This window comes from Myripristis murdjan, chromosome 15 (genome assembly GCF_902150065.1).
Source record: "Myripristis murdjan chromosome 15, fMyrMur1.1, whole genome shotgun sequence".
Classification (NCBI taxonomy): Eukaryota; Metazoa; Chordata; class Actinopteri; order Holocentriformes; family Holocentridae; genus Myripristis; species Myripristis murdjan.
Genome location: NC_043994.1, coordinates 2899247 through 2915557, shown reverse-complemented (window position 1 = coordinate 2915557; position 16311 = coordinate 2899247). Strand labels below are relative to the sequence as shown.

The following is a 16311-nucleotide window of genomic DNA, read 5'->3' as shown; positions in this document are numbered from 1 at the left end:
ATGGCCCTCTGCTGGGACTCTCCATCCACTCAGCACATTGTTGAGAGGGTCTGAAACAGGACAACAGTTGCATCCCCTCTTCACACCAGGACTAAGCCCTGCTTGTCAGTCCCCGGTTAGGGCACTGTTAACTGGCCAGATTTACAGCTACTAACCAGCACTAGGTGGCAGCCTGTCTAAGGAGGGGTACCCCTCCAATTCATCATGCTCCATCTGATGGACGCTTTTACAACTTGTGAGCAAAAGGCTTACCACTGTGTAACACCAGCATAATCCATGGCGGCTCACATCAGTTGTTGGTCTGCACACAATAGTTAATACGGTTATAACTTTAAGTTACTGTCATGTAAAATGGCATTTGATTAAACTATGCTTTTGCTTCAATTACCAGATGACCATAGCGGGGTTCTCAAGTTAAAATGTATTTTAACTCGTGTTTTGTTTTAGTTAACTCTTTCTGTTTAGTTTGACTGAACAATATCATTCAAACTCTGCACCAAATAATAGTATCAAGGTGCAGGTCTCAGTCCTCTTACAAAAAAATGTTAATACTGCCCCTATGGTAGCTGTAAAAACTGATGTTTCCTCTGCTGTCCTCCCAAATAATTGTTGTGTTAAATTACTTCAATGCAGAGCAACCCAAGCACTACCCACCGTATGAAAAAAGGCATCAATAAATCAGCACATGTGGTAAGGTACATACAAAAATCCTCTCTTAAACTAAGCTGAGAAAAAAAGAACCTACCATGCCCCAAAGAATACCATAATACTAACCAAGTTTTGAGTATGTAGTGTGTTCACATTTTAAAAGTATGAAAATGCAGAATACCCAAGAACATCAACACACACACACTTAATCAGTCCAGTATTTTAAGTATTTTTTGTATTTGTGTACGAGCTTTTGTTCAAATGTGAGGTTAAAGGGCAGCAGAAGCTTCCTGATTGGGGGCTTGCATTGTTTAAATTGATCATGCTCACACATACTATTTCACATTAATGTCTGTAATCTTATGTTTTTCTTTTAGCCTGTAGTTTATAGTAAAGGAGTTTGTTCAAAATTTGGAGCATTTACTCCTTTACTTCCATGTATTCTACCAGGTGGGTGATGACAAATAAAGGCAAAGAGATGCCTGAAAAAAGACGTCTCCAAGGAGCTGTTGAGACATCCGTCCCAGGTGATCACAAGTGGAAAGCGCTAAATACAGGTCCTGAATGCACTCAAATTGTTTTGAAGATGCATTGAGATCTGATAATTCAAGCGATATTCAGAAGTAGCCTGGGACAAATTTGCCACAGATGTTTTGTAGTGGGAATGCATGTGTCCTCGGCCGCAATGAAGGGTCATCTTCCTCCTTCTCCTAACCAGTTGGGTTTGAAATAGTGCAACCTGGCATTGCCCACGATATCTTAAAAATGTTATATATATATAAAAAACATCCAGAAAAATAAATTAAGAGTGTGTGGAAAAAATGGTCACAGAAACAGAAATCAACTGAAGTGATGTAGTAACAGAAGTGATGTAGTAGTATTTGCGTATAGAGTTGTGATGCCGTATCCTTACACAAGTGGTCAATTGAGGCATATTTTTAATGCAAGGTGTGAACTACAATCCCTTTCAACTGAATCTAGACACAACAAACTATTGTAAACAATCCCGAAATGTAAGGTGGGAGATGCATCCAGGCATCTGACAGCTAGCAGATACTCATGCTTGCAAATCCTACAATTACAAGATCAAGCAAGGGCAAACCACAGTCTGGACTGATGCACACATTCAGCTATTTCTTCATGAATTCTTAACTGGTATGAACACCACAGAGGGCATCATAAAAAATGATACTCTAGGATGACAGAGTATCATTTTTGGGGGGGCATTTCTGCTTCTAATGCTAATGCCGCTTCCATTAAAACATATTTCCACTATTATTCAGACCAAATAACCTAGTGACTGTACCTTTTTGCAGATGGCAGCAAGAGCACTACTTAGGTGAACAATATCCCATCCTTGGATGGACAGAAACAGGCTGGGAGGAGTGGAAGAAGGGCCACTATCTAGTCTCTGAAATGAAAACCCTGGCCTTGTGGATTTCGGCTGCAACGGAATGGAGGCTCCCATTTTGTCATTCATGAATTGTAGTTGTAAATTGCAAATTCCTAAGAGGATCAAACACTGTTTAACCATCATGACATTCAAGAGCAAAGCTTTTCACACTGGACTGCTGACCTGGGAAAAAACACAGGTTGACGGTCAGTGTAAAGAGGTACCCGGGTAAGACAATCCTTCAAAAACACCAAGATGTGGGTCAAACTTTGCTTGGCATCAAAGTTCAGTAACTATGTCATCTGCCATATTCAACAAATAATGTAAATGAATCTGCTGTTGATGACATAATAAAGTAACAGCTAATATGACATCCTTCAACCACTAAATGGTCCACTATAAATGGTCATGAAGGCCATTTAAAATAGTTGCTGTGACAATGTGCATCAGCATTCAGAGCCTTCTATGGAACAATGTTCTGTAAAGCTGTCAATATCAAGAGAAACATCACATTACATCAATGTGAAAGAGTCAATTTTCCAGCTAAAAATTCATACTTCATTCTTTTCTTATATCTTCTTTTCTGACTTTTAACTTTTTAATATCTTGAGTGAGCTGTGTTGTATTATGCTCATGGTGACACACAAATTATTGTGTTTCAGTGAAGTAATCAAAGTAACACTAATGCCAGCCCTGAGAATCCAACCCATGATCTCATGTCTGAAGTTACAGAATACCAGAGCAGCACAGCAGACATGCAAAGAATGGACATAAGGTGGATTCTCCTTAAGCAGAATGCCTTCGTGAGTAAACATATTTGCATAAGTGGCTGAGTGACATGAATTATGGTCCCCCTTCCTTGGCATTTGCCAGCTGTACTCTGCTGGTTCAATTGAGAGTGATATATGTGTGACTATCAGGTGGCAGAGGAGTGTGGGGGGGGTTAAAAGGCCACTGTTGGTTCCCAAGTGCTCAGGCTACAACCCTCAGAGGCCTGGCAGCGCCTGCCTGAGCGCAGCTGGGGGGGAGGGGCAAGACGACAAACATGCACACTCACATACACACATACACATGTATTTGACCTTGAAATGAGACTGAGAAGGAGAGCGTGTGTGCTCTGTCCCGATGACTGACAAGATGGTAAAATAAGATGAATTAGTGAGGTTGTCAGTAATGCATGGATTAGCCTAAGTGAAAACAGAGGGAATTTTTTTTCCAAAACATAACCATGACACTGATAGCATTATTGAGCTTGTTGCTCTTCCACAAGAAAAAAAAAATAAACAAAACAAATTCAATAAATGAAAATGAGCATTACATGTTTGAGTTTCTAATAACTTGATTAAAAAAGTAATTTTCACCTCATGCCTAATTTTGACTATTCCATGCAAAATTATCTCTGCTTTGTCCTTTGCCTAAGGGACAGTGGGATAATTATTTGAAAGGTCAGCTGGAGAGTAATCAAATCATCCTCCACAATGCTCATTCTGCAAATCCACTGTCATGCCCCTTGATATCTACCTCTTGTGCCTTGCTGGTGATTCGAGTCAATTAGAGGTGTGCTTGTGAATTTCGTTAGTGTTTGGGGAAAAAAAAGGAGAAAGCTGTCAGTCAAAAGGCCACGCTGGCTTTGGAGCTAGGAGGTGCTGGAATCTCTAAACCTGTATTTGTATGAATAAAAATGAAGGGATTTATGGCAGACAGCTTCCTCTGCAGACTTGTCAAAAATCTGACCTTCGCTATGAGGGAGAAGGGTTTGATGGGAAAGGAGAGTGAAAAAAAAATTGAAGATTTAAAAGGCTGAGGCTAAGAGTTGCTTCTGCATAACAGAAGTACAGCAGAGAAAAAAACAGGACAGGAACACAGGAGACGAGAAAATACGTCTGAATGAATTGCATTTCTCAGTACTCACTCTCTCTCTCTCTCTCTCTGTGGTCTTGTCCAGCAATAATACAAATCCACAGAATTATTCAGCAGGGGATTGAGACAGATTTATCTGTTTGATGTGGATCCTGTATGGAATACTTTCCTGTCAATGTCACGTGAGGGATGGAAGATTCAATCTGCAGTGCTTAAGATGTTAGAAAAGCACCAACATTCTTCACTTTGTATGGGTTCTAATTTTGGCCAGCAGAAAGTTCATTCTTAAAAGGCACGACTAATCACATCTCAGAGACTTTGTCACTTACTATTGGCTTATTTGGAATTCCAGTGAGGTGCCAAGATTAGACACAACATGGTCCACATGACTGGCCCTGGCATCACAAGGTCCATTTAGTTAACTGTTCATCAATTCTTGGACAGCGCTGACAAACACTTATCACATCAGAGGACTAGCTAAATACAGTTCCAAAAAGTACACACATATATAAATATATATACACATATATACATATATATGTGTATATAACGATTACCAAGTGATAATTAGCATTAACAAGGAAACATCCAGTAAATACACAAAGAGTTTTAGTGAGTGATCAGGTACCACCCTGTATTCTGCCCGGTATCTAGGGGTGCAACAATCTATCGATTTGGATCGATCCATTGAACGTTCAACAATGCAACAGGTTCGATGCAAGGAGCAGAACCAGTTCCTTGTTGGTCAAAAAGGCCTACGTGTTATTCACATTTCAGGAAGTGAAATGGCATGGTTTTAACTGTTTGCAAACATGTAGTTCAGACCACAAGACAGATGCCGGACACAAGTCTGTGGAAAGCACTCAATTATATGGGTCTAATGAGCTTAGGGATGGAGCATTAGGCATTAGGCCCAATCCAAAACATCCAATTTAAATATGAGGCATGAGTCCTGCTTCCTGGGTTTGATTTGGTGCGGGGTGGCAGGGCAAGGTGGAGCTGAGGCACTGCAACACATGGCCCATCATAATCTCAACTCCTTAAACTGTGCCCTCTTTGTTTGGAAATCAGGAGAAAACCTTCCAACTTCCAGAAGTTGGAGGAAATTCTTTTTTTCTTCTTTCAGAAAGAGAGACAACACTTCCTTTCCCAGAACAATTTATCTCTCTGCTTGACAAGACTCCCTGCTATATTTACCCAACTAAAATTGCAGATGATATACTTCCAGCTGCACTGCTCTCCAACTCCATGGCACATGGTCCTGCCAATCACTCTGGGTAGAACAGAACAGAGCAGCCCGCATAGTGAAACCCTCAACAATGGAAAGGGGGAGGAAAGAGACAGAGAGAGAGAGAACACAGGAGAGAGTGAGAGAGAGAGAGAAAAGAGAGAGGGGCTGAGAAACCTTGTGGGGACTAATCCATATTTCCTTCACTGGTTGGCTTTTGTTGTTAGAAGGAGCTGAGATACACACCAGAGTGAATGGAATTACTGGGCTTTCATTAAGCAGACAGCTGGGCCACTGCGAAGCCTCAGAGCACCAGCACAACACAGCCCACCCGCAAGATTTCACACAGAAATACTGCTCTGTTTTTGTGGATATCAGAGACAGAAAGAAAAAAGAGAGAGACAGTCAGAGAGGCCTATTAGGCTGTTACACTGCTGCAAAAACAAACAAACTGATCAGTCTGTCAAGTACAAAATGGAGATCAAATAACAACGGTGAGGCACAATTCAGCCCTACTGTGGTTATTTGATTTCCATTCCGTCTCTCATCAGGGCATGGACATAGCATTTGAGAGGCCAAGTGCGCTTGGGATTTGGGCTTAAGGATGCAACAGAGCCCCCCGAATATTCTTGACGTGGACTCATTAATTCATGCAAATATATCCTCAGAAAACAAGCAGCAAAAATCCTATGCTTTAACCAAGTCAAATAAAAAAAAGATTGATTTTAATTTTATATTGTGAGTTCCATGCAAGTCAAAAACAATAGCAGTAATGGCATCAGGGTAAGTGAGAATAATGGAGGAGTGCTTGGTTCCTAACGCTAGCCATAGAGTACTAACAAGGCTTTTGGTGATCTGAGGGGTTAGAGGAAGAGGGAAGATGAGGGTTAACCAGTGTGTTGGATTCCTCCCAGGCCTCTGGCACAGCAGCGCCTGTCCATCTCACAGCAGCATAGGCATTCCCTAGAGGAAGGCAGCTCGAGGGCAGTGGAGGTGGGGGCTGAGACCATGGCTGCAGGGCTCCATGTGTTGCATCTTTCCCATTGCTCACGGCTGCTACAACTGGAGCTTGAGGGCTGTGGGAGCTGCCAGGGCTTTCATTGCAAAGGCATGACGACATGCAGGGTTGTCCACAAAGTTGGCTTGGCTGTCCTAAAGGGGGCCGTCAGCCAGCACCACTCCATTTACACACACTGGCACTCAGAAATGATCAATCACCACACATGGTGATAGAGTGATAGACTAGAGAGAAGCCATTCCCAATCTTAACCTTTAAAAAAGCGATAGATTAAGATTTTCAGTGTGACGGTGAAGCTCTCGTTCTTGCAAAAGGGAAGGAGTTAAATGAGCCAAACTTAGTAGATGTATTACACTTGCATAGACCAGCAAATACCACTATATATGTAAAAATCCAAACTATCACTATAAAAACAGCTAATATTTAAAGGCTTTCAAGAACTGACTGTTATATCTATCAGCAACAGGGCATAGCACAAGTAACATGCTTGGATGATGGTATTGCAGGTTATAATTTTAAAGAAGCAGCAATTTTATGAGACAATGTTTCAGGGACAAAAGCACTTCCCTTCTTTCTAAGTTATTCTTTCTAAGTTACAAGATAATCATCATTTTTCCAACCAGAAGAATTACTGTTTGCAACAGAAACACTAAGGGTTTGCTATGCACACAGCCTGATTTTAACAAGAAGTAGATTTTCCTAGTATTCTAGGATTTCTAGTGTAACATTATATAGACATACACATATAGAAGTACAGAATTTAAGAGTCTGAAACCAGACTGCAAAAAGAAGAATATTGGTGCTGTTGTGTTAAGATGGAAAAGCTGTAATCAACTACGAAGGACAATCAGCTGATGCCAGTGTTTATAGCGTCTGTTGGAAGGTGTATAACAGAATTCATCATACAGCCTGGATTTTCCCGTAAGCCACTGTTCTGGTGCATCAAATGAGTACAATCAATAATGAATTGATAGCTCAATCTACTGTAACTGAACTACTGTAATGTGTAATGCAAATAATCTATTACATGAATGGTGAGACATCTGATAAAAACTTATACAATTGTGAGTTATAATTATGAGAGGGGAGGGTCATCCACCTCCACCCCTATGAAACGGCGTGGCATGCCTGTGGTGTCAGGTGTCTTCTATATCTTCCATTTCAAGCACCCAAGCCAATAGGTATTAGTACAGAGCTCCAAGAATAGTGTCATATCAGCTGTTTTCAAAAATGAAAAAGAATCACTTTGAGGAAAGTCATTATTTTGAAGGAAAATTGCTCAAATTTGGTTCCCTCTCACTTACTGGGAGTAACTGGTGACATTTATAGAGCAAAAGCACTGGAAAGTGGTTTACAATTATGTAAAACAGAACAGAAATGAAGGAAATGTATAAAACTCCAGTTGCACTTGGATTGCAACTTAAAGACGGGTGTTTTTTTGGGGGTGTTTTTTTGTTTTGTTTTTTTTCCAAATGAGGTACCATACGGACAGGAACTATACAGATACTATGAATAGTGCAATGTAAGTTTGACTTCATTCCGGATGAAATGTTTACAGAGTGTTTCAACCACAAATGCACATGGCTTAAAATGTTCTGGACTCTTTGTAAGGAGAGGAACACTTGCACAACCCCGCGTAACATTTACCTTCACTGTCTTGCTCATAATGAATATTTTGAGGAAAAAAGATGAACAAACAGCAGCATTGCTTTCTTGGGACATCTTAAAATTCTCTAATGGAGAAAATCCCTGGCACAGTAAGACATTGAGAGAGATAATATTGACAAACGTGAAAGGCCAAGACGTTTCTCAGTGGAAATCTATTGAGCACACCTGATTAAATATGCCCTTACTCTTCAGACAGGGGAAAAAGGCACTTTGTGATAGCGATCTGAATATCCTCAACCTCAAGGCTCCAACTCCCTGAGGTTTATTTAAGTAATGTACTGAAACAGGGAAAATTGAAAGAAAAAAAAACTATCCGACTGTTAGTCTTAAATGTGCAAGCTTCCAAAAGGGTCAGACGTCTGGGATTTTTATGAACTTTAAATGTAGTAATTACGATATACCTTTGTTGTTTCCTGTATTTTTTTTCTATATATTATGAATAAATTCAACAACAGTAAATGGCATGCTGAGAGAGAGGGATTTGCAAAATCCATTTGTAAACAGAATGAGCATGAGACTTACCTTGTGTCTTTACAAATAGTTATGAAGGATCAAAATAATGGAAACACCAGAGACTTCTCTCAGTGATAAGAGGGCCACTAGATTTTAGTCCACTTGAAAAGAGGGCATGAGTAATGCTTATGATAACCAACATTAATTCTGATTAATCCCAACTTTCAATTACATGTTATTATGCTATTATGCTATTATGCTGTCCTCCATGACTCTCATAAACCTTCCACAAATGCTCAATGGGATTCAGAATTGCTGGGTAAACTGCTCACATAATCTTACTATAATGTACAAAGTGACACTATTACCACTGGGAATGAACTGTACACTGGGATGCAGGGAGCTTGACACCATTAAAATTCTTGTCTGCAACCTTTGTCACTTATTAATGCAACAGTAAAATTACCAGGATATAATCTATATTATTGATGTTGGCAGTGCATAATGACACAGTATTTGCTATGGCTATATCCTGTGGGTATATCCAGCAATGAGCTGGGTTGTAGCTATCAGGGTGAGGCTAGGAAAGCCGTAGCTACAACAACGGTGGAGGACAGCAGTGAGAATAGACAACAATGGAAGCAAATGTCAACACAGTGCAGGTTTGCTGTATCTGTCATTTGGTTCATCAGTGCCGGACTGTATAGCTGCCGCTTACCTCAGCCTCAGGATCCACGCTGTTTCAAGGTCATGGACAATTAGGATGGGCAGCAAGTGCTATAAGGTGTGCGTGTGTTGGGGAAAAAGTTGCAACCTCCGTTTCAGTTGCTGCAAAAGTTGCAGTTTTGTGTATGATATTTAAAATGTCACATTAACAACTTGTTCAGACAAAACGCATCACGTCAGTGTTTGACCGTCAAGCTTCCTCTGCTGTTCACATATCTGTAAATGAGGCACGCATCAGAACCAACAGCTGTTGGACGAGCCAGCCACCTCTAAATCGCTATACAGACGAACCTGAAATGATTAGCAGATGAAATATATAGCATCTGTGCAAGCTAGCAAGAGACTTTAAAACCACAATGAAGAAATGAGCAACATAACAAAACATGGTCCAGTCTAGATATATACCTGGTACAGTAAAACCTTGTACAGTCTTCACAGCTGAAATTTTCCTCTAAAGCTCCACCTTCTTTAATTTGTCTTTGAAATACCAACCATGAATGGTTGTACAAGGTTGGGCAGTTCCCTGCTCTGATGATCAGTCTTTCCTCATCTTGTCTGAATTTGTATATCTAACAGGAGAAAACAGGGAACTGCAGGGGGGATTCCCACAAACTCTTGTGTGGTGCTTAAAAAAAAAAAAAAAAAAAAAAAAAAAAAAAAACAGAACAGGCACGTTTATCAATGGCAGGTCAAAGCAATCATCAAGTGTTTCATGGACGCAAGTCGTGTGAAAAGACATGCTATTTAAAGTGGAAAAGATAGAATTTACTGCTAGACACCCTGACGCGACGCGTGCTGTCTGAACATGGTGTAAGGTATCCTGCCAGGGTACCAAATCGGATAAGAAATACCTTTCACATTGTTGGGATGTTGCGGTTTACATGACTTTGAATCCACCATGAAGATATAAACACAGCAGGCACTGGGCATGTAAGCCCACATTTCCTATTTAATATCCCACCTGTATCACCCCTGCTTAACTTACCTTTTATGCCGTTGAGTATCTCCTTGAGGTGGCTGAAGCTGTTGAGTAAAGGGTCCTGTTCTTCATCCTGTGGAGAGGAAAAAAAATAGTCCCAGAGGTAATGGCGGCACGGGAGAGCTTCAAAGAAAAGGCTTTGCCATTCAAATGCAGAGTAGTTTGAATATAATTTGATTCATGATCACACAGTTTCTGGATGTGTTCAGTTCAATGTTTTCTATAAAGCAGGTCGAACCTCCTGTCTACACAAATCTTCACAATTTGACTTAGTTTCTTGGGTGGTGCAATTAATCGCAATTAAATGCCTTCATGATTCTTAGTATGAAAGACAGTATTTCTGCACAGTCTGACTGCAGATTATAACTACATATCTCTCTGTATATAATTATAATTATTACCATATGCTATTATCACCACTAGTATTACTATACAGCACTATGCTGAACTTGCATCGCTCTATGAATTAACTGGAACATTACGGGAAAAAAGGTCAACGTCCTAGGCATGATGAATAAAACTGAAATATTAAAAACAACATTTATGAAGAAAGTATTCATTTTAGGTTCGGTGCAACTGCTGGCTGCCCTGAAAAGTGGGGAAAACAATCTGATTTAGATAAATGTAAGTATGTAAGCATGTATGTCCGAGTAAGTATTTCCAGCATGAAAAGGAACCGTAGGCCAATCCTATGAGTTGATTTAACCAGTCACTGACATGAGTTCCCACTGAAAGTTAATTTCTTCTCTTCAGTACATATCCTGGATGTCAACAATCAGCTGGGAAGCTTTGGTTAGCATGTATGTGCCAACTGTTTAGCTTGCACCGCTGCATAAAATGCAAACCCAAAGAGAAAAGGAACGGTCCTTTTCCACACTGAGTCAACAGTGGTAATTTATGTAAAACTACCTGACAGGAGTTGGAAAAAGAAAAATTTGTCGACAGAACTTAATCCAGGCCATAAGCAAGGTTAAGTATAGCCTTCCAGTGTGATGGACCAAAAAACACTGAGATAATTTTATAAAAGGAGATGATAGAAATGATAATAACATTCAGTGTTTCATACAAGACTGGAAGGGAAGAATTGCTATCCTCACAGATAATCTGAACAACCTATGAAGCACAAGTAGTTAGAGGTATTAAAACCAGCATTTTTAGAATTCATATGCGCTGCCCTGACATATCCTTCATAACTGACTGTACCAGAGACTCTATAATAGGATGAGACAGGGCTCTCCATCAGTTTACAATGCAAAATTTTAAACGTCAGTGTAACAAATGCTCTTAGCCAATCACGCTTCCAAACTTTGTAAATGCACAGCTTTCATATTTACAACATGCCAGATTACAGTTATCATGGCAACAGCAAAGGCTTCCATAAAACAGAACATGATTTTGCTGTTTCTGCTGTGGACAGAGCAAGCATACCAACCTCAGTGAGTGGAAGAAGAGCAATTTTCTGTGGCAGTAATGTCCTTTTGAACACATTTTAGCATTCTGCATTGTAAGCAATTTGACAGTGCCCCACAAAAAAATGCATATGATAATGCATATGCTAGAATGTCAGATAGAGACATCACATTCAAAAAGAGCTCTAATTGTGACTCACAAGAGTGAGTCACAATCCTACTGCTAGCCCCATCTCCTTCTATGTTAAAAAAAAAAAAAAAAGATAATTTAGGGATGTTAACTGATAGTCATTTAATTGATAATCGACAACATTTCAACATTAACAGATTAATCCTGTCAGTTAAAAAATGTTGTGTTTGCCCATTTACACATGCCAATGTTTCATTTGAAGCTTCAAATAAATGCTTCTCTTCAGAAAGGCTACTAGTTTTTAGACCATTTCAAAATGTTTTGTGTCATGCTTATGCTATAACTAACTGGCTCTCCTGGATTAGAGCACCAGGCAACCTATTTAAACTTGCCTCTGTATAGGCAGGATTTTGCAAAATCTTATGGCCTATTTAAGGTTCAGTTAACCGACAATTAACCGATTAATGATGTCAGTTAACCGATTAAAAATATTTTTCAATTTTGCCATCCCTATGATAATTATGGACTTCAGAAACCTGGATGACATGAACTAGATAGGCCACAGAGAAAGAAAATTCAGCTGAATACTAAGATGATTTATATGGCATGTCACAAATTCAAAAACATTTTATTATAAAAACTCAAAAATCAACTCATGTTCTGGTCAGAATTTCAATCTAAAGCTACTTGCGTTCAAATGCAATGGAAAATTTTCAAGCTTAAGCATACTTTACCACTAACACCAATTATAGACTTAGTGAATCAATGTTAAGAATTTTAGGGATAAACCTAAGCTTAGCTCGGTCAGAATCACAATATGTAAGTGTGAATTATCCATAATTAACTTACCAGGGGAGTGTGGGTATTCCATCTGGAGTTTCTCTTGATTGCTCCAACAACAGTACCAATCTCACCTTGGATGATGTAAATATTCTTGTCCACCATCCTGCTATCTGAGAGTAAAACAGAGGAAAGGTTACTTGGTTTTTCACAGCAACCCTATTAGGCCTATAGATTACCCATCAACAGTGTCCAAAATTAGCTGTTGTTTCATCCGCCAAGGACTTAAGGCAGTAATAATTTTACTGTCTAACAGATTGGAGGGCAGGATGCTCCCTCACCCCGGTCATCTTTCACTGCCATCTGAACCGCTTTAATGATTTAAGATTTCAACTGAACTGACAGTTTAACATGCCAAGCTATGATTATGCAAAATAAGATACTCTCTTTCATAGCACGATAAAAATGTCATTACTCTCTGTCCAACTCCAAACATCCTATGAAGTATATTCTGTGTTGGATCCTTGTGCGTACACAATTCTGGCACTTGGAGGGTTGAAATTTTGGCCCCTGACTATGACACTCATGCAAAGGTGGCCAACTCTGAGGCTAGCTTACTCTGGCTTTATGCATCCACGTCTTGAAAATTCATGAAAATCAAAATAATTTTTTCACTGAGACTTTTGTTGTGCTAACACTTTTATACAGTGTAAACTATCAAATAAAAAAATGATAGGCTGTACCACAGAAAGTACGGTAATATCCAGTTGCCAAGCATCACAGTCAAAGCCACAATGCAACTACCAAACTCAACTGAATTTAGGATCCATGAACCAAAACAGCGGATGGCTAAGACTGCCTGAGCAATGTCTCAAACCAATCTGGATAACCAAACAGTATCAAAATGACATTCTGTTCATATTTGAGAGGCAGCGTACCTCAAAATGGTTGGATTAACCTTCTGTCATGTCAGGAAAGACACTCTAGAAAATACTCTTATTCTGCAAAGAGATGTCTGTGTGTTGAGACTGGGGGACTGAGGTCACATTATTTTAAATTCATGGTAAGCAGCCTATTCAAAGTAATAAGAGGATGAACGAATGATCAGACCGGCACGCTTAAACTTGGACAAAAAGTATTCACACATGTTGGAATAGTGTTAACACATTCTTAACGGAGCTATATGCTTTGAGATACTGTGTTGACATAAAGAACACTGAGATGGTTCATCTTCTATTGACCTTTCCTAGTAATGCTGAAAGACAGAGGCTTACTAAGGAGCCCATCAATCACTGCAGGTTACTGAGTAAACTACAGTATGGGCAGGTTGCCATGCTTGAACCAGTATATCAGTGACAACAAAATAAGGAATGCAACAGGTATCCAGGACAGTGGTGCAACCCTTTTACTCTGGCTGACGGTGTAAACCTGCACTGATGTAATAACAAGGTCATTCCATGGAAATTCAACAAGTGCTGATTTCTTCTGTGCAATATCTTCTGCATATTCAGTGAAGCCATGCAAAATTTATATTCATACTATGAATATTTTCTGAATTACAGGTCCTGCAAGTACATACGGGTAGGTCCATGTTGAAAAAAAAAAAAAAAAATTCTGATTTTGGCTTAGGATTTTGGCACCTACGATGGATGTAAAATTGGCTTGCTTGCCGTTTTTAACAGAGTTCAAGTGTGTTTTTCACCCCTGAAAATTTCATGTGGCTATCTCTGTTAGGAATGAAGTTATGAGGACTCAAAAATTCCAGGAAAAACAGTGTGAATAAATTTGCACCTACCCGTATGAACTTTGAGGACCTAGAACTCAGAAAATATTGATAGTATGAGTGTAAAATTTTGTATGGATTCACTGAATCTGCAAAATATACTGTAGGACAAAATCAGCTGATTCTGAGGGGGTCAGGTGGATTCATTTTCTGAATTGGTTGATTTTATATGGAATGACCCAACATTCATTTCCTGATGTAGCTTACATGAACTCCCCTTTGTCAAAGATTATTATTTATATCCCACAACCAGGGATGTAGTGGAGTGCAAGCCCACAAACAATTCATTTAAGTATCGCAATTCTTTTTTAAAGTTATTTTATTACTGAATTGATTTAAAGTAAAAATATGGTATCAGATCTCTGAATGAAAATGGGTTCTCTGGGCAGCCACAGCTCTCCACTTTGCAGACATGCCCAACTTCTGCTAATCCCATGCAGTTTGGGCCACAAACCCTGCAGTCCACATGTGTTCTTGTGGCCTGCTGTAAAATGGTGTGTTTGTGCAGACTGGGACTTAAACAGTCTTGGAGTTGCATCAATTGGCTTTGACTGGAAAGCTGAGACTCTTGTGGATTCAGTGAGTCACATCTGATTCATGAGTGATGATGTTAGCCCCCATAGCAGCCATTTCACCGGAGTCAGAGTATTTTTTCAAATTTGACATAACTCAATAAAATGATCCATTGTGACCTTTAAGATAACAGCAGCTTTTGGAACTTTAGATACACAAATTAAAGGATAGTTCAAAAACCTAAGATCACAATAAACTGTAATATTGAATCGCAATATTTAAGAATTGCAATGTATCTCAAATCAGCACCCAGGTATTGTGATAGTATCCAGAAATAAGATTGCCCCAGCCCTAGCATACATCCTTATAAGTAGTGTCAAAATACTCAAAGTTCGACCTGTAGGAGAAGAATGTCTTCTCAGAGAGAAAACTAAAATCGTTTGATGAAAATATAACCAAGCTAGCTTTTGTTTGTATTTAAGGCTGCTGGTCCCATCATGATCACCTGTTGGATGTCACATCTTGCACACCTTGTTATTCACCATCACATTACTGCCTGGAAACACGTTGAGAGCTGACAACCAGAGCTAAGACACCTGCCATGTCTAAACATATTCTAACTCATATACAAAGCATAAAAACATGCATGATGCGTAATGTTACCTCCAATGTAAATGTAAGGCAACACGGCAAGCCACCAGTGCACCAAAGGCAAATGATACAAGTACCATAGCTGTCAAAGCTAGTGAGTAGCTAGGTAGCTGGGTTAGCTTAAGGGCAAAAGACTGTTGTAGCTGTCCCTCGCAGTGGGGGATCGGTGGTTAACTGACAGTCCTCTTAGAACAGAAACATTCATCAACAGGACACGGAAATATAATTAAAATACATGTCACAGTGCAGATATGATTATTAGTTGGCTTGTGGTCCTGCATCAACACCGGCTACATGCCCAGAAACCAAGCAGCTAACTGGCTAACCCGGCTAATGCTAGCTGCCTGGTGAGCGCCGGCGCTAGCCACTTGAACACACGTTTGACTTGACACTGTAAAACCCCGGCTGCCACAAACGCACACGGGTATGATGTGACCTCTGATCCGTTTCACCAGAATTAAACACCTTACCTGTGTGTGGCTGCTATTTCCAAGATGGAGTCCTGCTGCAGCTAATGCTAAGCTAGCTCGACAAGCTAGCAAGCTAGCCGGGCCAACAGTGAATGAAGAAGACAAAAGTTCAATTTGCTACAACAAATGAGGGAACCGCAAGTTTCAGACATTCCACTGCGTGAAAACCCGCTGACTCCGAACGCTGCCGATTCATCCACTGGCACAAAACCGCTCCAAACTGGGAATAAATGGATCACATTCAGCAGCTGTCAATCTGCTCTTGGTAAACACACTGACGTGGAAAAGCTCTGCGCTCTCAACCTAACCCTTGCTGTGGGCTTGACTGACAGGTTTTCGAGCCAATAAACTATCAGCATCCCTTCGCATTAAAATATTTTTCCGGATTAAAAGACAAAATTTGATCAACTATTGTTGTGCTATTTATTTATTTATTTATTTATTGTTAGTTTGAATTATATGTATTCACAACTATAAAAATATCGCCTCTCTCAAAAGTAAAAGTAAGGAATAAGGGCGGGACATATGTAGCAGCAAGTGCTGGTTGTCAGTTGATCCTCTATGATGACGACAGCACGGTCAGCAGTATCTCCATCTCCCCT

At 39.9% G+C, this 16311-nt stretch overlaps 1 protein-coding gene across 2 annotated transcripts in view; it reads right to left on the bottom strand.

Moving 5' to 3' along the window:
• Window positions 1–15992, bottom strand: part of gbf1 (golgi brefeldin A resistant guanine nucleotide exchange factor 1) — a 102226-nt gene extending 86234 nt beyond the window's left edge. For both annotated transcript variants that reach the window (XM_030069938.1, XM_030069939.1), the window contains exons 1-3: window positions 15710–15992; window positions 12362–12465; window positions 9980–10046 (exon numbers count right to left, since the gene is read on the bottom strand). In XM_030069938.1, coding sequence (XP_029925798.1) covers window positions 9980–10046; window positions 12362–12457 — 163 coding nt within the window. In that variant the 5' untranslated portion in view covers window positions 12458–12465; window positions 15710–15992. The remainder of the gene's footprint in view (window positions 1–9979; window positions 10047–12361; window positions 12466–15709) is intronic.
• Between the last annotated feature and the right edge of the window lie 319 nt (window positions 15993–16311).